General features: G+C 39.9%; 1 protein-coding gene across 10 annotated transcripts in view; it reads left to right on the top strand.

Annotated features, from left to right (window-relative positions):
- Window positions 1-23,287, top strand: part of LOC308482216 (ankyrin repeat and KH domain-containing protein 1-like) — a 90,323-nt gene that overhangs the window by 3,567 nt on the left and 63,469 nt on the right. For 9 of the 10 annotated variants that reach the window (XM_081015116.1, XM_081015115.1, XM_081015114.1 and 6 more), the window contains exons 2-7: window positions 12,719-12,872; window positions 15,860-16,016; window positions 17,543-17,690; window positions 20,117-20,264; window positions 20,782-21,015; window positions 22,933-23,027. In XM_081015116.1, the coding sequence (XP_080871242.1) occupies window positions 12,719-12,872; window positions 15,860-16,016; window positions 17,543-17,690; window positions 20,117-20,264; window positions 20,782-21,015; window positions 22,933-23,027 (936 nt within the window). The remainder of the gene's footprint in view (window positions 1-12,718; window positions 12,873-15,859; window positions 16,017-17,542; window positions 17,691-20,116; window positions 20,265-20,781; window positions 21,016-22,932; window positions 23,028-23,287) is intronic. The other variant, XM_081015112.1, reaches the window with a different exon arrangement.

Raw genomic sequence — 23,287 nt, 5'->3', positions numbered from 1 at the left:
GCACAATAATTACTGGCATATTTATACCTTAATCTAAGATGGCTAAGAAAATAATAGATGTGTTACAGTTGTGCCGTACTTTCTTTAAATGTCCATTGTACATTTACAGTTGGAATTCTGAAGCAATATCCTTGGTCTTCGCCTATAGTCTGGCTTGTGTGATCATATGAGGCTTTATAAACCCTTTATGAAGCCAGGAATGAGCATCAGGGCCAAGTGCTCTTCAACTTCTGTTGTGTGCCACCTCTGTTGTGAAGATCCTGACTTGCATTAAGCTGGTGCTCCTTGTTAAATCAGGAAAATAAGACAGGAGCACAGTAGTCATGCTGGTAGACTACAATATAGAGACAAGGGCAAACTGTAAAGGTATTCTAGTCTTCTGAGGCTCCCGCTTGTTAGATGCTTTGCTGCAATTGGTCTTCTCCCCATATTCATTGTTTTAAAATGTATGAGAGTTTCATTCTCTGGTGTTGGTCTGTTTAGTTCAGATGTGACTCACATTCTTACATTTCTAGCCTGATTCAGCTAACAATGCAGTGACTCTTGGCTGGCGATTCAGCTACCCTTGGATATTCATAGCTTTGGGGGTGTACTCATCCAACTTCATTTGATAAAAAAAGTCTACAATCCTTGATTAATGGACCTAACTACTATTATTCATACCTTTAAAAGGCTAGACAGCTGGAGTGCACTCAGTGCAAGGGTTGCCATTTGAAGACTTTGGTGGCTACAACAAGTGTAGAACATAGTAACATTGGTCCTTGTAGCAGGAGGTAGCTGGGAGCAGGATATGATTGGCTCTCTTGCATTCTGTGTACAATTCAAGTTGCTATGTTTGACTTATAAATCACTTAATGCCCCTGGGCCCTTCACATCCTTGAAAATAGTTGCATAATACCTTTACAGCAATTTTATTAGGCTGGAAATAAGTTTGTAGATTTCAAAATTAATTTAGAGATTTCCCTGTATCAAGGCATATTAATCGAGGCATTGACTGATAAGACATTTCCCCTCAGTCGCCAGCTAGAATAGTTTTAACTACCAAAAGCAAATTTTCAATTTTATAGATAGGCTGCTTGAAATATCCTAATGAGGTGAAGAAAAGGCATCATCATGACCCAAGAACTTACTTTACCAGCCAGTAAGGACTAACTGTGTTTGTGTTCTTGTAACAATTGATCCTTTTATACGCTACTTTAACAATGTTATTTTCCTTAAATCAAATAGCACCACGTGCCATTGAAAATAAGTTTTTTTTAAAGGCTTTTGCTGATCAAGTAGATTTTGGCCTATTTAATACACGTCTACAGCTCCAGAATTGTTGACGAAGTTGCTTCCGTCCTATATCTTGAGAATAAATTATCCTATCCTGGTGAATAAAACTTTACAGCATTTCAGCATGTTAGTTTTTTTAAAAAAATTCTGAATTGAAAATGTCTTAGTGCCCAATTGGCATCTGACTTAGCATGCTTGATTTGGACTAAAATACTATAGAAATCTAATGTTTTTCAAAAAAAACCCCAAAGCATTGGAACCGAAATATTTAATTAGGGACCAGGATTCAGTAATGGGCTCATAATGTAATTTAAATGTTTTATTCAAGCATATTCAAAGCTTTACTTGGAAAACATTTCTGTTGGAATAATTGTAAATATTAACACATGACAACTCATACTCACTCTTATTTATATTGTGTATATTTTAAGAAAAGAAGCAAGGCCTGTTAATGTAATTTATATAAATAAATAGTTAACAGAATTGTAAATTTCAATACACTCAGAGAGCTATGCATTTATGTCAGGGTGGATTTGATTTGATTTAAATCAAATCAATTTAAATCCCTAGTCAGTAAGACTTGATTTAAATCATTTCTCTACAGAAAGACTCATTCTTGCTGGTATAATCTTAATATTTACAACCAGATGAAGGTTTCATTTTTGGAATAATAAATTTTCAGAGTAGTTTTTACAGTTATATAAAAAATCACTGATTTGGTTATACTATCAGAAATACAAAGACAGGTAATTATGAAATTATTGTTTATATTTGGACAACTTTTCTGCTGTACTTTATTGGAAGGAGAAAAAAATCATTTCCTTAATAACAATTTAAACAATTTATTTAATTAAAACAATAACATTATAGCATATGTATCCATGTTTGTGAACTGATGTGGTTAAACAATTTAAAAAACAAACAAACAGACTGAGTTTTAGCACACATGAAAAACTTAAAACAAATCTTTATTTCCTGATGAATAGCCTTTGGACTATAATGTAACTCATGGGTAGGCAAACTAAGACCCGGGGGCCAGATCCAACCCAATTGCCTTCTCAATCCGGCCTGCAGACGGTCCGGGAATCAGCGTGTTTTTACAGGAGTAGATGTGTCCTTTTATTTAAAATGCATCTCTTGGTTATTTGTGGGGCCTGCCTGGTGTTTTTACATGAGTAGAATGTGTGCTTTTATTTAAAATGCATCTCTGGGTTATTTGTGGGGCATAGGAATTCGTTCATTCCCCCTCCCCCCCAAAATAATAATAATAATAATAAATTTTATTTATATCCCGCCCTCCCCAGCCGAAGCCGGGCTCAGGGCGGCTAACAACAATAAAACAGTACAAAAGTACAGCATAAACAACAGTCTAAAATCATTCGTTATAAAATTAATTAATTCAAGCCACTGGCAACTATTGGGCCAGAGCTCCGCGAAGATTGCCGAGGGAGGGAGTCAGGCTGTGCCCTGGCCAAAGGCCTGGTGGAACAGCTCTGTCTTGCAGGCCCTGCGGAAAGATGTCAAGTCCCGCAGGGCCCTGGTCTCTTGTGACAGAGTGTTCCACCAGATCGGAGCCACAGCCGAAAAAGCCCTGGCTCTAGTTGAGGCCAGCCTAACTTCTCTGTGGCCTGGGACCTTCAAGATGTTTTTATTCGAAGACCGTAAGTTTCTCTGTGGGGCATACCAGGAGAGGCGGTCCCGTAGGTACGAGCCCCCCACAAGGTCTGAGGGACAGTGGACTGGCCCCCTGCTGAAAAAGTTTGCTGACCCCTGATGTAACTTAAATAGAAAACTATCATGAGAAAGATTTTTCCTCCAAAAGCATTTTATCTTAAAAATCTGATTTGAATTTTAAAAATCTCATTTTTTAAATTTTCTTTTAAAAATCATTGATTTTTATCCACCCTGATTTATATTAAGTATGTATGCTTTCTTGCGATAGTTGTCTGAAAAATGCTAATTACTGCGTGCCCACTTCATTATTGTATCCATTCAGCATGTCAGATTAATTTCATGAAAATGTTTATTAAGAAATATGTATTTTTCTGAAATCCTCATCATCACTGCAGAATTTGTTGAAACAGTGATAGCTTTTTGAATCAAATTGTTATAATAGTTTCAAAGCAAAATTGTTGTCTCCCTTCTCTTGATAAAACTTCACCAAAATGTTACAAAATATTTTTCAAGTCTTTAAAACTCAGAAATTACACTTGTCCAGTGCTGAATCCTGTTAGAACTTTTGCACACATAATTATTTTTCTTATTTATTTACTCCATAAAATTTTTACCTTACTTGATTGAAAACAAACAAACTTCAAAGGGGTATACAAAAGGATAAAACAATAAAATCAAGAAATAAAACCACAATCATACTTTAAAACATACAACAGTTAAAATACTCAGTCTGTTCTAACTTCATCTCAGTGTTACATCAACACAACTGGTTAAAAATCTTAGAGAATCCTGGCTACCTTTTGCTGCCAAACTAATGCTTAATGATATTTAGGGCCAGCAGGGCAAGGGGGGAGGTACCATTTGTTAACCAGGGGAAGCAGAGAGGTAGTACAGCTGCACATACTTAGAATATCCTTATATTTATTTGTTGCCATGATTCATTTTGTAATTTATTTTGTATTTTAGGCATGTCTGTTCTAATACAGTCGTACCTTGGGTTACATATGCTTCAGGTTACAGACGCTTCAGGTTACAGACTCTGCTAACCCAGAAATAGTACCTTGGGTTAAGAACTTTGCTTCAGGATGAGAACAGAAATTGCGGCGCGGCAGCAGCAGGAGGCCCCTTAGCTAAAGTGGTGCTTCAGGTTAAGAACGGACCTCCGGAATGAATTAAGTACTTAACTTGTATTAGAATGAGAGGTAGACTTGCTTGCTCTATTGTAGAGGTTTTCAACGTTTTTGCATCCACAGCTCCCTTGACCCAACCACATTCTTTCTTCAGCTCCCCTGTGGGATACAGGGGAATCACCACTTACACGTGCATTCCATTCCAGGCCACCGTGCGCATCACTGGGATGCCCCCTCCCCATCCTTACTTGGTTTTGAAGGTTGCTGAGGAACTCTGTCTTACTGTGTTCTAAGCCCCAACTGGCTTCACTGGAAATCATTGACACCATCAGTCATAGCCATCAATTTCATTGGGCCGACACTGAGTAAGATTAACACTGGCTACAACCCAATATAAAAGGGTATTCTCCTACTCAGGGAAGACCCATTGGAGGTCATTGACCCCTGAGTCAGCCATACCCATCAATTTCAGTAGGTCTCCTCTTGGATAGTAGTAGTAATTATTTCCATTGCAGTTTATTGCCCATCTATTACCCACCTATTTCAATGGAATTCCTCTTGAGCAGGACTCAACACTGCCAGCAACCCAGTAATGATTATGAGGAGGATAAAGATAGGCTTTGCCTAGCAAAGTACTACTCAAGAGCAGAATGAACTGGGCTCAGCAGGTCGAGGCTGCCCCACTATCTACCAATGGGTCTACTGCCAAGTAGGGCTTACACTGGCTGCATCCCTGGCAGGAAGAAGTTACCTTGATGGGTTCAACCATTGCCTCACTCTTGCCACACTGGCCCCATGAACCGTCTGCTTCCCTCCATCCCTGCTTGCAGGCTTCCCTCTCATCCCCCATCAGCAGCTGGAATCATAGAGATGTGCTAGAGAGGTACACACTTGGGCAGCACTCTTTTGAAAGTGAGCGGCTTCACATAGCACGGTCATACATGAAAAAGTAAAGAAGTTCATCTCATTTGTCTGAGTAGGGAGTTTCCAGCTTTGTGTTGGAAGCCATGTGGTTTTCTTCCCCATCAAAGGAGGGACGGGGGATGGGACCACTTGCTGCATCCCTGGCCATCATTCAAGTCACCTCAGGGTGCCATGGCACATTGGTTGAAAACCTAGGTTCTAATGAATAGGATGAGTTACCTGGCAGATTATACCAAAAACATAATGATGATGCTTTTGGTATTGATATAAAATATTTGTCACTGGCATGCCAGCCTTAACTTCATAGAATTGCATAGTTGGAAGGGACTCAAAACTACGTACACCCGGTATCCTTAAACAATAATAGTAAACTATTAGATGATTCTCTAATGTTTTAAAGAACTTAATTTGTTTACCATCTTTCCTAATGAAGAGTTCTGAAGAACTTTCAAGCTTTTCGTGCTATTTTGTGACACTTTGGTTTGCCTAATAAAGGTTTTGCATGAGTATGTTAAGGTTTATTTGTCATTTTCGTGTTCCAGGTAGCAGGCCTCCTGACCGGGAAGTCCTTGTACCTTACTGTGGTCCCAATGAAATTAGTGCAGTGTGGTTGCACTCTAGAATAGCCTTTGGGAAGGAGGGAATCAATTTAGTTAAAGGATTCTTTCCTGACATAATTCCAAATGAAACTAAAGGGTGTAGTCACACGTTACAAACTTCAAGTACAGTTGTACCTTGGTTGCTGAACGCCTTGGAACTTGTATGTTTTGGCTTCTGGATGATTGAAAACTGGAAATGAGCGTTCCAGTTTTCGAACGATTTTTGGAAGTCAAAAGTCCAGCGCAGCTGTCGATTGGCTACAGGAGCTTCCTGCAGCCAATCAGAAGCCACACTTTGGTTTCCAAACGTTTTGGAAGTTGAATGGACTTCGGAACGGATTCTGTTCGACTTCCAAGATACGACTGTATTGTGATCTGAATATTTTGGTTGCTAACACTCCTGCAGAAATTTAGTGCCTGTACCTTGGAAGCCCATATTGCAGTGCAGTGGTATCTCTGAAATGGTTGATGGAGAGGGCTATTCAAGTTGCCTTTTTTAAAAAAACCCAACAACCTGATGTTAACCATTAAGCCTTTAGCCATTTTAAGACTAACTGGTCATCTCTACTTTCTTCAAGCCTATGCTAACTGTGTGTATTGACTATGAGCATAACAATATGAAAGTGTGACCCAGGTGTCTTGGATGATCTGGTTGGAAGGTCTCGACATGGAGTCTGGAAGGCAGAATTCTATAGTCATTGTGTGTTTTAATTGAATATGAGGAAGGTGTTGCACAGTTACAGTGGTACCTCTGGATGCGAACGGGATCCGTTCTGGAGCCCTGTTCGCATCCTGAGTAAAACATAAGATGCGTCTGCGCGGGTCGTGTTTTGCTGCTTTCGCGCATGAACGTGATGTCATTTTGAGCATCTGTGTGAGCGGCAAAACCCAGAAGTAATGCTCTCCGTTACTTCTGGGTCACCGCGGAGCGTGACTTGAAAACGCTCAACCTGAAGCACATCTAACCTGAGGTATGACTGTAATTGGAAGGAAAACGAACCCTTAGTCAGCTGCTACACAGAGTGATGGTGAGGGACAAGGTCTCAGGAGAATTCAAAAGTTTGCCACAAAATGCTTTTTGTGACAATTTGGCTGCTCCTAATAAAAATATTGCCCAACTATGGATTTTGGAGGGTTTTTTTAAATGGACCAACATGGTTGCTTTTTTTGTGCTTCAGGGAATACCAAATCTAGTTGTTCAGAGCAGAATATACAACCAGAGGAAGATAAGGGTCATCTTCAGGTGGCAGGAAATTAAGGCTTATATCCCTTCAGCCGCTATGCTATGCTATGCTATGCTATGCTATGCTATACTATACTAGAATCATAGAATCCTAGAGTTGGAAGAGACCACAAGGGCCATCGAGTCCAACCCCCTGCCAAGCAGGAAACACCATCAGAGCACTCCTGACATATGGTTGTCAAGCCTCTGCTTAAAGACCTCCAAAGAAGGAGACTCCACCACACTCCTTGGCAGCAAATTCCACTGTCGAACAGCTCTTACTGTCAGGAAGTTCTTCCTAATGTTTAGGTGGAGTCTTCTTTCTTGTAGTTTGGATCCATTGCTCCGTGTCCGCTTCTCTGGAGCAGCAGAAAACAACCTTTCTCCCTCCTCTACGTGACATCCTTTTATATATTTGAACATGGCTATCATATCACCCCTTAACCTCCTCTTCTCCAGGCTAAACATGCCCAGCTCCCTTAGCCGTTCCTCATAAGGCATCGTTTCCAGGCCTTTGACCATTTTGGTTGCCCTCCTCTGGACACGTTCCAGTTTGTCAATGTCCTTCTTGAACTGTGGTGCCCAGAACTGGACACAGTACTCCAGGTGAGGTCTGACCAGAGCAGAATACAGTGGCACTATTACTTCCCTTGATCTAGATGCTATACTCCTATTGATGCAGCCCAGAATTGCATTGGCTTTTTTAGCTGCCGCGCCACACTGTTGGCTCATGTCAAGTTTGTGGTCAACCAAGACTCCTAGATCCTTTTCACATGTACTGCTCTCAAGCCAGGTGTCACCCAATGACATGGATTGATGTACTAGGTCAGGGGCCCCAAACTACAGTCCACGGGCCACACCCAGCCCTCCAGGGTCCTGAACCCAGCTCGCATGGCAATTGCAGAACCCGCTGCTGTCTAATGGGTCTCCCTGGATCTTAGCCAGCAGCAGCATGCTGCTGCAGCAAAGAACTCGGCCCAGACACCGTAGGGCGGAGGCGCCTGCAGAGCCCAGTCCAGCTCAGAGGAGATGACCTCCCTCTTCTCCTTCCTTCTCTGGCTTTCTTCATTCTCAATCCCAGTTACAAAACTCCTCGTCGTCCATGTGGGGCTTGCTGGGCAAAGATCATGGTTAGATCATGGGGAAGGCGGGCAGGAAGAGGAGAGGTGGCTTTGTTAAAATGCGCTTCTTTTGTAAATCGTCGGAAAATACGGGTCTCAAACATGAGGTGCTTTCAAACTATAGTCCGGCCCCCAATATTGTCAGAGGGACAGTGAACTGGCCCCCTGTTTAAAAAGTTTGAGGACCCCTGTACTAGGTAAAATAACAAGAATTCAATAGGACTTAGTTCTGAGTAGACATAGATAGAGTTTTAGTCTTAATGAATAACTAGTTTACAGTTGCATCTGAAGTGGCCAAATAAGGTTTGGAAAAGGTCTGGGAACTATGGGTTGTTTCCAGTGCTTATCCTTCTCAGAGTAGACCCATTGAAATTAATGACTAGTAAGGTCCATTGGCTTTAGTGGGTCTACTGGGAACATTGGATACAACCCCATGATTTCATATTACATAAGTACCTGTCAAATAAGGGAAGATGGGAAACTTACTATGTAGAGAACAGAAATTGAATTTTTCAAATTGTTTTTGTCAGTAAAAACAAATTTGTCCTTGATTAAGACATTAAAACTGTTAATTCTGAACTCTATGCCAATCCAAGTCACAATCTGAAAGTAAACATAAACTTAAGTGTTTTCCTGCTGTTCTCCATAAGAAGGTGAGCATAACTAATCTATGGCCATCCAATTATGCTTCTGAATTCTCACTATTAGGTTTTCCCAGGAGATATGCAAAAGTTCTTTAATATTAGAACTTAGGGGAATGGAGACTTTTCTAGCCTGGACCTTTTTAAGGTTTTTTTTTTAAAAAACAACAACACACACACAAAAAACACATGGCATCTCATGGCCAAGAATAGTGAAGTTTTTTAACTCTTGTAAGTATAAAATGTACCAGCATATTGATCTGCATCAGGGTGTTCTCGGCTCTATTCCTGAACATTTTTGGTATGGCTTTCTTTATTGTTCATACTGAAACTCCAAGTTTATTCATAAATATTGGAGATCTTTCCAACTAAAATAGGCTTAAGACTCAATATTAATTACACCAACTTTCAATTAAATTTCAGATAAATTGATAGGGATTTCTCTCAAGTTAATCTATTTAGATTGATATGTATGAATCCATATGCAGTTTGTTTACTTTTGTATTAAATCTATATACTGCTCTATAATCTAAGGTTACAGGTTTTTTACAGCATAAAAAACTAAACTAAAAACTAGTTGAAAGTTAAATGCAGAAACCTTGGTCTATAATGGTACTTATTTACACACCTAATCCCAAATACATCTTCTACACCCAACATACTAAAAAGCAGAATCCTTTTTTACTGCTCCTGGTTAAACATCCTTGCTAATCCTTTGAACAGAAAATCTGTGCTTGAACAGAAAACCTGTGCTTGTAATGATGCACACTATAAAACAGATGACGTAACCTTTTTTGCAGTGTTTGAAATTCATTGGGCGCCAGGCACATTTTGCTACTGGCATGGGTTCAATTGCGACTACATAGATATTTCTAGGTGTCAGGTTGGTGACTGACATCTCCATCGAGCCAGTTGACTTGTGTGCAGCAAAATACGCACATCATATGCTTCTGTTCTCCCACATGAATCATGGATGCTGGGCATCTTAGTCCTCGATCATTGCATCAAGGAAAGTTAGTGCAGGGCTGAGTACAAATATATTTGACTGTGTTGCAGCCTTTACACAGAATACCCAAATGGAGACTCGGAGACCACAGTTTAAAAACCCATGCCTTAGTGTATAGTTAATACCATTTCCATTTTCACTCTGTTTCTCCTTCTTACATACTAGGACAAGTGAATTATTATAAGAGCAAAGTACAGTCAAGCAATACAGTTTAGATTAGACGCAGCCTTTCTCAACCTGTGGGTCCCCAGAGGTTGTTGGACTACAACTCCCATCACCCCTAGCTAGCAAGGTCAGAGCTCAGGGATGATGGGAGTTGTAGTCCAACAACCTCTGGGGACCCACGGGTTGAGAACTGCTGGATTAGAGGTTTTCAACCTTTTTGAGTTCATGGCTCCCTTGACCAACTACATTCTTTCTGTGGCACCCCTGTGGGACTCAGTAGCCCAGTTATGTCACCCCTTGCTTGCAGAGCTTGTAGCCTCTCTCCCTTTTTGAACACCCTCCCTTGTGGAGTGTTCCCTCAGCCTCCTCTCCTTTCCCCACTCCTTGGGAGTCTTCTGGGCAGCCGCTGCTGCTGTCCCTGGTCTTTGAGCTGCCCCCTACCACTCCAGAGAGAGATGCCTCCTCACACTGCCCCACAGGGGCCTGGGAAGAGGATGCCCCCAGCCTTAGTGGCCCAACGGAGACTGGCCAAAGGTGAACGTGAGGCCAGCACCTTACCTTGATTGGCAGCAGCGAGCATTGCTGGGCCTGCATAGCGGAAAGGCTTCCCTTCAGCATCGAGCACTTAGCTCCCAGGCAGGACTTGCACACAGCAAGCACAAGAAAGGTCAGTGGCGCCTGCCTGCCTGGCCTCCCACTTGTTTCTCCATTCCAAAGAAAGGGCTGGTGGACTGGCTGGCTGGGCTCCTCGCCTGCTTGCTTGCTTACTCCATGGCCACCTCAGCTCCTGGCAACCAGCACCCGTTGGCCAGCCCCAGAGGCACCATTTGCCTACAGTTTGGGGCTGCTGCAACAAATAGCTGTGCAAGCCTTTGGGAGGCAGAGATGCAAGAGGGCATTAGGGGAGGGAGGGGAGGAAAGAGGGACAGGCCAGTGTTGCCCACAGCACCCATGACCAATCATTCATGGCACCTAGGGTGCCACAGCACACTGGTTGAAAACCACTGGTTTAGATTATAAATAGACATTCTGTTGTGGTGACTGTAATCTAGGTTTGAGGTGCCGTTTGGCGCCTAGTTTATACAGTCATACTTCGGGTTGAATACGCTTCAGGTTGAGCACTTTTGGATTGCGCTCCGCGGCGACCCGGAAGTAATGGAGCACATTACTTCCGGGTTTCGCCTCATGCGCAGACGGTCAAAATGACGTCATGCGTGGAAGTGGTGGATTGTGTTCGCTTCAGGATGCGAACGGAGCTCCGGAACGGATCCCATTCGCATCCTGAGGTACCACTGTATATCTGAGTTTTTAACACTGTTGTTTTTTTTTTGGTCACTCACCCTTGGCAAAACACGCCCCCCCCCATCCTTTTGGGTGTGTTCAGAAGTCACCCCTCTCCTCAGCTGTTCTATGCAGATCAGCAGAGGAGAGAATAACTTGCATCCCCATTGGGAAATATGGGTGGAGAGGTTCAACTTTTTCCAAACCTATATTGTGCTGTGTCTGTGTTACTTTATATTCCTTTTGTTGCTGCTGGAAAAATTAATGAGAAAATTTTACTTGATCAGTATTGGGCTCTCAGACTGGAGGTTTAGCCACCCCTACTCTAAAAACATTTTTCCATAGGGTGAAATGAGTGTTTATTTGAAGATGATTAAAAAAAATAATAGTGTCATTCAAGAGATACATCTTGTTCACTGTCTTTTTCCAAATTGGCATCAAAAGCAAAAGAGGAACCATTCTTTTGCTCCCAGGTTTAATGTAATGCAACCAGGCATTTGACCTCTTATTCTGAAATTTTTACTTGTGTTACTTAAACTCATTGTGTCTACATGCTGTAGGCCTGTGGACTGCTGAGAATAATATCTAGAGGAAAATCTGCTATAGCTTCAATGATAAAACTAATCTTCTATAAACTGGTAGTTCTTCATTTGCTGAGTAAGTTTAATTATTACACTTGTTCAATATTGGATGGTGCTGGACTTGAAAATATTAATTCTGTGCTTACTAAACTGGTAACAGATGAATTTCACTTCTACTCGGTATGTTTCCGAGCACAATTCAAAGTGTTGGTGCTGACCTTTAAAGCCCTAAACTGCCCCAGCCCTGTATACCTGAAGGAGCATCTCCACCCCCATCATTCAGCCCCGACACTGAGGTCCAGCTCAGGGGGCCTTCTGGTGAGAAGTGAAGTTACAGGGAACAAGACAGATGGAACACCTTCCCATCAGATGTCAAGGAGATAAATAACTAGGCAACAAATAACTATGCAACTTTTAGAAGACATCCAAAGGCAGTCCTGTATCAGGATGTTTTTAATGTTTGAGAGGTTGTTTTTATATGTGTTGGAAGCACCCAGGGTGCCTGGGGCAACCCAGCCAGATGGGTGGGGTATAAATAATAAAATTATTACTATTATTACCACAGACTCTGGAAGTTTTCAGTTTTACTTTTCAGGGAAGAAAAATAAAAGTACAACCCTAGGTATTGTTACCTGGTAGTAAAGACCATCTTGCTGTGTGGGATTTTCTCCTCAATTGGTGTGCATATGAATGCCACCTAAATTCTGCATTTCTCCAACTGGTTTTCCTAGGAAATTGTCAAGCCAAAGTAGATGATTAGTGAACTGTAGTTGGTGATTATGGTTAGAGTCTTTGAAGTAGTAGAGGGGTTTCTCTCATCTAGGGAGAACCAAATGTTGGCAGGTTCAGCAGTTATAGGTGACCTAAATTTAGTCTGCAGTACAGTCTAAATTACTGTTACCTTGGAAATGGTTGTAAACGTGTTCAACTAATAGTGTGTGTTCTGAAATTTCATTCTCCAGTAACATTTGTTCTCGAAAATGCATGCATGTAGCTATCAAATATGTGGCGTTGACACAATGTATCCAGTTTTATTCTGGTTTGGAATAAATTGTTAAATAAAACAGAAGTAACAGCTAACTTCTGTGTCTTCAAACAGGTTGAGTCGTTTATTTTGGACCAAGAAGATCTGGATAACCCGGTGCTTAAAACAACATCAGAGATATTTTTGTCAAGTGCTGCAGAAGGAGCAGACCTACGAACAGTAGATCCAGAAACACAAGCAAGACTAGAAGCCTTGCTGGAAGCAGCAGGTAGTTTTCTTTTTTCATTTTGATAGTAGTTTTATTTGTGGGTGGTGGAACCACTAGTTTTGACCTTGAGGAACAGAGATTGCTGTGTACTCAGACATTAACAACTTGAAGTTGAGTTTCGGAACACAACTGAGTTTCTAGAATTGAACAGTTTAAAACTTTGTTTGGGATGCCTAAAAGAGTTTAGAAGTGCTTATGCCAAATTCAAGACACTGAGGCAATGCACTCCACAAGGTTTTACCCAGATGCTGCTGTGTAAAACTGTGTTTTACTCGTACAGACTGTATCAATTATCTGAGCTAAGTGATGCAGGAATAATGCTTCAAATCACAGTGGTGATGAGTTCAGGGATCTTGAGATAATATTGTTTAATGAAAAATGGGAGTATAAACAGGCTCTCATTCAAGTTTGTATCTGAATAAGTAATTCATGGTTGGTTGTAGCAGTCAGTGAATTGAGCAGTGATAATTTAAGTTTGCAATATGCAGACAAAAAGTAAAGGTAGCCCTTTTGAAAATGCATTCCAGTAACCTTAACCAGAGCATCTAGGATGTATTTCATTTGGTGCATCAACCTATATTAATGAAAGGTGTTTCATGGTACATTGGACACAAATATAATCTAGGCTAGTGATTCCCGAATTTTTCCCCTATGGACCATTGGAAAATTGCTGGTGGTCTTGGTGGACCAATTAATGATTTTCCTGCCTGTTGTAGCAATTTCAATGCACTGTACTAGATAGCGAATTCTTTTTATTTCTATTCCTGTTATTTTTTATATTGCATTTTATTGTATTACATTTTACATTCCATGGAATACAAATTATAATACAATAAAATACAATATAAGAAATAAAAAATAAAGTAAAATTGAAATATGATAATTTGATTTGGACATACCACAGAGCATGTAAATGAAGTTCACAGATCACAAGTCATCCATGGATCACAGTTTGAGAACCTGATCTAAGCTGATGTCTCTAGACAAAATCATGGCAGCCATATTCTGCATCAGTTGAAGTTTCTGGGCTGCCTTTAAGGGCATATTGCAGTAATCTAACTTGAAGTGACTAGGTAACTATTAGGACCAGGCAAAGATTTTTTTTTGGGGGGGGGAATGGGTGGCATGTTCAAGGGAGGATAGCTCCCACCTCCCAATTTTTCTGTTTCCCCCCTGTGCCCTAACATTGGTTCCATATCCTCCAGGCAGGGGTACAGCTAGTATATTAAATCAAACTGATAAAAGGAACTATTGGGCCACAGTTGCCACATCAGCTTTCAGGAGCAGTACTGGATCTGGAAGTGCCCTGAAGCCGCACACCTGCTGCTTCATGGGAGTGTAACCTCACTGAAAACATGCTGCACCTGGCTCCTAAAGCATCAGTCCTAAAACTGCTGGCTCTGAATTTTCTACATCCTGGCTTCAGTAGATGCTTTATTCATGCACATAATCAATGGAGATGGGGGGGGGGAATCTAGATCACTATAATGTTTTGTTTTTGAAAATGGCTATGTAGTTGTCAGTGTAGATCCAGTGTGGTGCATTATTGGATTTGAGAGACTATGGTTAGAAGCAGTAATGTTGGATTTCTGGGGGGAAATAAATTGGAAAACTGGACCTCTAATTGAAGGTTGTCACTGCTCAGCGTTGTTGTCCTAGCCACAAACCCATAGCCAGTTGTTTTGGGGCTCTTGTGTCCTAAAAGGAGTCAAGGTTGCTCCACATACTAGAAATTTTACTCTTACCCTGTTACATTGTCAGGATTAAGAGGTGACTTGTCAGAAGCCTTTGCTTCTATTTCAGATTAAGCATAGTGGAGAATTAGTTCCAAATCCTAAATGGTGATTAATCAGCTGTGGATTATTGATACAAACTTGCTTCATAAATCATGGTTTGAAGTTGATTAGCTTCCACTAACAATAGTCAAAACTAACTGCAATTTGTCTGGGTTGAGATATCATAATAAGCTGTGGTTAGTTTAAGTTGGAAATGAAAGCTTCTAAACTCCTCACATCCATGTTAGAGAAAGGGGGAGACATGTAAGTGGATTGTCTCTGTAACTCTAAACTATAGTTAGCATTATATGCAAACAGAACCATTAAGTTGTGTGTAAAAGACTTTAGAAGGAAATGATAGCCAATTTCATAATCAGTTCCCGTAACTTGAAAAATAATGCTGACATAATATTTCTAACATTCTTAAAAACATAGTTTAACACAATGTTAGAAACTCAGATATATACAGTCAGCAGAATGGAATGCCTAGTTGCCATTTTTGGGCCAGACGGCTTGAAAGTTGTATTTTTCAATATGACTTTTGGGTTCCTGAAATTCATTTATTGTGCCGATAAAATATAACCGATAGAATTCCACATCTCCAGATGGTAGAGATGTCACATGCCCTCCTGGTGCCTAGGCATCTTCACTTGGTTGCAAGTGGCCGATAGCCCAGTGCAAAATCCTTCTGGTGAATTTTGAATGCTTGTTTTAGCATGGTGTTTCGGCAAAAGGTACAATGAAGTATCTAGAACACTTCTTAAGTTTATCAGTTATTGATTGATTCATTTATATAGCCACATCCGAGATACCAAGGGTTCTGTCCTTTATATTTAAATTGGCATCTAACTTTAACTTTAGTTTTTTTTAAAAAAAAAATCTCACTAAATTTTCATTATGTCACCTTTAAAAAATTGAAGCATTAAGTGCAGATGCCGTTGACATTTTCCCATTCTTTTTGTAGTTCAGGAACCTAAGAGTTGAATTTAAGGACGCAAAAATAATTATCAAGTCCTAAAGCTAGCTTTGTCTTTTCCATGTTCTGTTTGATCTTCCTGATATAGTAGGGTCAAAGTAGTTTCTAATTTTCTAGCATGTTTGCAGCTGACAACTTTAACTAATAGTGCATGTGGCTGAAGTTTAAAATGGTGTCTCTGCATTTTTTGTGTGGTTTTCATACTAACCTGATTGATGAACGCACATTCGCTGAAGGGATTGGTAAATTGTCCACTGCCGATGGTAAAGCCTTCGCAGATCCCGAGGTGCTCCGAAGATTGACTTCTTCTGTCAGCTGTGCATTGGATGAAGCTGCTGCTGCATTGACACGGATGAGAGCAGAGAACAATCACAATGCAGGACAAGTGGACAAGTATGTATTGAATTCCTGTTCATCTGGTTTGATTCTATCTGCATTTGACTTGAAAAGCTGAGGATTGTGGATAAAGTGGCTCTTGGTATATCTAATAAAGTAATATAAATAGGCCTAGATCAGCTTCTGTCTCTGGGATTCAGAAATGTAAACTGAATTGTGACGACTTTGGGCTTTACCCAAAGTAATATTTCAGCCATATCAATCCCTCAATGTGATTCAGAGGCGAAGTTCTCTAATTGGGTTGGAGAGCTTCAGTAGCAAGATAAGGTAATGTCATGAGACAAAACTGACATATTTCCACATGTTAATTGATGAAGTATATTCACATATATGTTGCATCTATGCAGTTTCATGCAAACTTAAAAATGGGATAGTTGTGAAATGAGGCAATATGGAGCACAGAGGATGAAGCTTATATACTGATAGGAAAGGAAGGAAGGAAGGTCAGGAATTACTTCATAGAATATTAAATGTCAAATAGTTGTCCTTGGTAAAACTGTACAGGGAAGACTAATTGAATGTGCGAACATTAATACTGAAATTGCTTGCATTAGATACATTCATTGCATCAGATGAAACATGCATTTTGGAAGAATTCGACTTTAGGCCTTCAGTGGCTGGATTTTGTTTTTTTAAGTGGCAGGTAGACTGCAAATATCCTTAATTCTCATAATACAGGTAAATAATCTGGGCTAAAGTCAGCATAGAGATTAATCTCTCATCATGTTTTTTAATACATACAGTCTTCACTTAATGACTTGGAAACTTGATAGACAATATTTTTTGTGAAATTTACTGCTTAGCCAGCAGTATGGATATGCATCTCTTAAAGTGTTTGGCCAAAATGTTCAGAAAACCATGCTGCAATCTTTGTTTTTCCCTTTATTCAATTTTAAGATTTAAGATTCTGAAAAAGAAAAACACATAATCTGGTGCATTTATGACTTAGTCATCCTTCTACCTATATTAGAAATTTATATAGCTGCCTTTGAAATTGTGACTTACCAGTGCTGTCCTATGAACTGCCACATGGCCATATAAAGACCAAGTGGTGTACAGTCAATTTACGGTATACTTATTTTTATATTTATATAAGCTTTGTGTATTTTTAATTTTTGGTATTTTTTTATATAAATATACAAAACAACCTTTCAAGGTGATTACAGTAAAATACTTCAATTTTGTCACCCAGAGTGGCAATTTAGTCCTTTCTAAATTATCCTGAATGCATTCTTCATAAATCTCCCAGATTCCTGGTTCAAGCATCTCTTTCCCTGTTGTGAGTTGCATGGAAAGAGTCCTTAAAGCTCACTCCCATTTTCCCAGATACAGTCACAACAAGAGAACATTGCCTAAGCAGCTTGCTAAATTATTCTTCATGTTTGTTTAATATAATTTTGTAAAGGACGCCAGCTGTCTTTAGTAATGAAAATTGTACTAAAGTTAATCATAAGTTACCATTTGTGTAATTCATTTGAGCTACTTCCATGTGTGCTTATTGTATTTAAAATGTTATCTTCCAGTCGCAGTTTGGCAGAAGCATGCTCGGATGGGGATGTAAATGCTGTCCGGAAGCTGTTGGATGAAGGAAGAAGTGTAAATGAACATACAGAAGAAGGGGAGAGTCTCCTTTGCTTGGCATGTTCAGCTGGGTATTATGAGTTGGCACAAGTGAGTAAAGACTAGTGTTCTAAACCATTCCTTTAAATACTAAAGGTGTGAGGCCTATAGATAATCTTCTAACTTATCCAAGAATTAAAAAGTGTATTTTTAACCTGGTATCTAGAGGGTGCAGTACAAACATGCTTTCCTTAACACAGTCATATCAGTTCTTTAATGCTAAAACTTCTCATGAATCCAGAAATAATTGATATGTTTATAAAATGGACTACTGATTTTAAAGGACAAGGCAAATGTTCTGCTCACGTATTCAGTGGCTTTTGAAGGGCTTAATCCTGCAAGGTTTAACTTTAACAAGAAAGTTGAACAAACACCACCAAACAGGTTTTTTTCTGACTTCTTACCATATTCCTGGGTAAAGATGAAGTTTAGTAGAACACCTTGCATTTCTGTTATTCCTTGATTCTTGAGCTATTACTCTATGATTTTTGAATGCCTTCATCTGCCCCAGCTGCAATAAAACATGTCTCTTCTGTATCGGTTTCAACAGCCACAGCAGGTGCTGTAACTCTCCAACAGTTTGTCTTCACCCCCAAAGGCACACGCTTCCATTGTCTTCCAAGACAGACAGATGCCAGCCAACTTTGAGTGTGGTGTCATTTGTCAAGAAGTTTCCTTGGAAATGTCATTAGGACTTGCTTTGTATGTCTTAACACTGGCAGTATCACTATCGGTGGTAGTGATGTGGTTCCATTTAGTTCTATGGCAGAAAGTAAACATCTTCATTGGTAGCACCAGATTGCTCTGTTGTAAAAAGCTGCCCTCTAACCATCATGGTTTGTTTCCCTTTTCCCAGTCATGGTAAGAATATTCAAGTAGAGCTGTCCCCACTGTGAAAAGGGAATGGTAATGGTTTTTCAGCATCAGGTTAGGAGAACTAACCATGTCCATCTCTGTAACCCTATCTTCTGCCTGCATAATCGGAAGGATTACTTAGTATGACATGGACTTCATGAAGTTATTGTCAAGATTCTGAGGGTCACTATAGGGCTGTAGCTCAAGCTGCTAAGAGTTATTGTGGACACAACTGAGCTAGCTGGACCAATGGTCTAACTTGGCAGCTTCCTGTATTCATGGAGATACAATGACAAAGTCTGAGGATGGGATTCACACTATGAGCCCCATTAGCAGAAGCCCTGTTTAAGAACTTCCAGTTGTGCAGTGGTGCTTTCCCCCCTCTGCCCTTGTCTCCCATGTTCCCAAAATTGGATCTGTGGGGTTCTGGAGGATGCTCAGAGCAGCACACAGGGGTGTGTGAAATCCTTCCCTTGGTGGCACGTTTGCCATTGTGCAACATTTAATTCCACCCAACAGCTTTGCAGCTCTCAGCTTTCGTTCTGTATGTTTTGTGCCAGAGATTATTACAGCCAGAGAACTAGAAGCTAGAAATAATTGTTACCTCACCTTGTTTGAGAGAAATTCAAAAAGAAAAAGTGAGCTGAATGTGGTGGTCATGTGAATTTGGATCATATCCACATATCTTTGATGTATTCAAAGTATGTATTGAAGTATTCAGGTTTACAAGTACTGAGGGGGTGGTCATCTTTCACTTTGTATTCTTTTATCTTCTTCCTGCCCTACAAGGTGCTCTTCCCTTGTTGCCTTATCACAAAACCATGATGGCGTTTAACTTTACCACCACCTTAGTGTGAAGGCCGTGTGGAAGGCTAAGATAGCGGATGGAGAATAGTGCAGTTCCCACAGTGCTGTGCTGTTTCTTTACTTCAGGAAACAGCTCCACATTGTGGTGGTGGCAGGAGTGCAATAATACAGTCGTACCTTGGATCCCGAGCACCTTGGAACTTGGATGTTTTGGTTCCCAAATGCCACAAACCCGGAAGTGACTGCTCCGGTTTGCGAACATTCTTTGGAACCCGAATTTCCAATGAGGCTTCCATGGCTTCCGATTGGCTGCAGGAGCTTCCTGCAGCCAATCAGAAACCGCACTTTGGTTTCTAAACGTTTTGGAAGTTGAACAGACTTCCAGAACAGATTCTGTTCGACTTCCAAGTTAAACTGTATTGAACTTAACTATTTCATTGTTAACCCAGGACAGTTTCCACATTTCCCAGGCTTGTAAACGAATCACATTTATCTTTATACAGACTGATTTAATGATTTCCCATGTTTCCTTTCTACATCCTTATCTAGGCTAGGCCCTTCTCTGCTCATACCTTTTTTTTTTTGTTTTGTTCCTCTGTTTCCTTTACAACTAGTCTTTCTCAAAATGGCATTCCTCTGAATGGAGACTCCTGTTTAGAGGGCTGGCGCAGTGCTGGTGATAAATGACTTTTCTTGTGACTGAACATCTGATTCTTCCCTTCACATCGAGAATGACTAAGTTGAAGCCTTTAAAAGACCAAGAAAGGGGAATAGTAATGACTAATAGGAGTTTAACTTCTGTTTCATTTATTCAGGTACTGCTTGCAATGCATGCAAACGTTGAAGATAGAGGAAATAAAGGAGATATAACCCCACTCATGGCAGCAGCCAGTGGCGGCTATGTGGACATTGTGAAACTGCTGCTTGTTCATTGTGCTGATGTCAATGCCCAGTCTTCAACAGGTAAGTGTAAATAAGAAATGAAAAACTACTAATAATTTGAGTGCCAATAGATTATTACTGGAAATAGATGCAAATATTTACTTAGGGATGTAGTATTATGTGTGAAAAGTAGTGCACTGTAAACTTTGTCTTTTAAGTGATCACTCAGTTGAACCTGGATAAAGAAGTTCATGTAGTATTAGTGTTAACATTATAACATTTTAAAACAGCAACACTGTCACATTTAGGAGAAATTAAATACCTTGACACTAACTTTTAAGTTTTCATAAAGCATTTCTCTGTAGTAAGAAATATATTCTAAAATCATTGCTCATTAGAAATGACTATTGAAAGTACACTAATGTAAAACTGCTCAGAATGTCAATTTGTAACCAGTGTTTTCTGTTTGGTATTATGCAGATTTAAAGTCCCGTTAAACAGTAGTCATCCTTTTGCGGGACCAATTTCTTAATAAAGAGTTAAACTTGCAAAGGCAGGGGTATAAGTGACCTTGGTTTGTTTTCCCCTCTTCTCTTAGGAAACACAGCACTCACTTATGCCTGCGCTGGGGGATTTGTTGATATTGTCAAAGTGTTGTTGAAAGCAGGTGCGAATATTGAAGATCATAATGAAAATGGACATACCCCCTTAATGGAAGCAGCCAGTGCAGGTCATGTTGAGGTTGCAAGAGTACTTCTGGAATATGGTGCAGGAATAAACACTCATTCCAATGAATTCAAAGAAAGTGCTCTTACACTTGCTTGTTATAAAGGTAGGACATTTTGAAGGATTGCACTGGAAAACCTGAGTATCCCTGTATATCCTTCTAAAGAAATCTGCTTGTAGCATTACACTGTGTGTTTAATTATAACATAAAGGCACAGTATGCCCTCCACAATTCACTGTCTGTAATGCCATGCAAGAGGGCAGGGCTGAGGAGGGGAGGCCATGGGCTTAACAGATTCCAAGTTTGGACCAATTCCTTGAAGAATTTCTGTATTCTGAACTTCTGAAATTGTTTTACATAGTAGAAGTTCTATTGAAACTGAGTTTACTACTTTTGAATTTTCACTCTAGAAGTTTTATAGCAGTTTGATTGGTTGTAGCAATATTTTATCACTAAAATAATACTAAAGCTTTTCTCATTGTGTGAGAGGCTTTTCACTTTCAAACTTAAGATTTTGGTTTTGGGAAAATCCTGAGGAAAATAAAGAGCCAAACAGTTTTTTCTCTCTCCCTCCTCTATGCTAGAACTTACTAGTATTTGTTAGTACTGGTTGTACTCTGTGAACCACCCTGAGATCTTAGGATGAAGGGTGGTATATAAATCAAATAAATAAGAAAGAAAAGGTTGATCAATATGTCTAGAATTATGGTTCTGTGAAAGCCTGCATTCTTTTACCCAGTGCCACAGGGAATGTTCAAAGCTATATATGTTGAGAGAGAGAGAGAGGATTAAAAAACCTAATTTCTGTACCAGAGCAAGTTGAACCATACAGCCTGAAGGATCAAGCCATTTTATATATTTGCATAACTGTTTATTCTACATTTTTAAAAGTTGTTTGGTCATTGGATTAAAATTGAGGGGGGGAATGTCACCTGGCAATATCACTACCAGCATCTTAATTCAGAAACTACCTCAGTTTCCTAGATTTCCTGTTTTTCAAATACTAACATTGCATTCAGGGCATATTTTCCTAAGCCTGTTGGGGAAGAAGGAGTGCTCAGTAGAGCATTGATTGATTGATTGATTGATTGATTGATTGATTGCATACATGCCTTCCCTAATGTCCCAGGATGGGTTACAACAATTTAAATTTTAAACACTGCTTTTAATGTTATACCAGTACAAAAGATGCAACCTCAAAAAATAGGGTGTGTCCTGAAAATATATACCTCAGGTGTCAAAGGCCCCTGGCTAAAGAGGTGCGTCTTCAGCGTTTGCCAAAGACGGTATAATGAAGTTGCCAGATCCTCCCCACAGAGGTGCGAGTTCCACAACTAAGTGGCTGCCACAGAGTGCCTTCTCTCAGGCAGTGGAACTACCAAGCGATAACCCTCTGCTGATTTTAAAAGGTCTGTATGGAAGGAGATGGTTTTTCAGAGATCTGGGGACTCAGTTTTGTTTAGGGCTTTGAACGCTAACATGAACACCCTGAATTAGGCCTGTGGTTATCTGGCAACCAGTGCAACTGTTTTTAAATGGGGGCTATAAGTCATCTAAATGGAACCCCAGTCAGTAATTTGTCCTCTGTATTTTGGATCAATTGAAGTTTCCAATCGACTTCTAGGCCATCCTCACATAACATATCTAACATATCCCGATTATTACTGCTGCTGTGAAGGATCTTTTTAAAAAGTTATTTTCAATTATGCATACATAATATAAATTATATTTAAGCTCATATCAAATTGCCATGGACTACTGTTTTCATTCCATTGCCATTTGACTCCAACCTTTACATTTTGTTCCTCTTTACATCCATATGTATATATGGCTTACAACAAACCATACTATTCAATGCATGCAATGAAATGGCCTCTGACAAAAGCTGCCACATGCCAATATACAATGTGTTAGTACGTTAAGTTGTCTTAATGTACTAGCTTGGTGTGAAACTGTTAAGCATAGTTGGTTTGAACCATTATTAGGTCTTGTAACATGCTGATTTTTCTCTTTTATTTGAAGGTCACTTAGATATGGTTCGTTTCCTGCTTGAAGCTGGAGCTGACCAAGAGCACAAAACAGATGAGATGCACACAGCTTTAATGGAGGCTTGCATGGTAAAATAACCATTGGATTAAATGGTGTTTTGGTTGAAGAAAACTGAAGAACTTGAGCATACCTAGCCTTACCTCTTTCACTACTTAAAGAAAACACATTGCAAGAATGTTTATGCAAGATCACAGCTATTCATTTATGTTCTAAAAACAGCATTCCAGTATTTTTTGTCATGGCATATAATTTTAAGTCGAACACTATTTTTCTTCAGCTTGGTAAAATTGTAAAAGCTAGTAGTGGGGAATGAGTTGTTAACAGCTTG

The sequence above is a fragment of the Podarcis pityusensis genome, assembly GCF_964106645.2.
Source record: "Podarcis pityusensis genome assembly, chromosome: 7".
Lineage (NCBI taxonomy): Eukaryota > Metazoa > Chordata > Lepidosauria > Squamata > Lacertidae > Podarcis > Podarcis pityusensis.
This window is presented reverse-complemented; position numbering and strand designations above follow the sequence as displayed.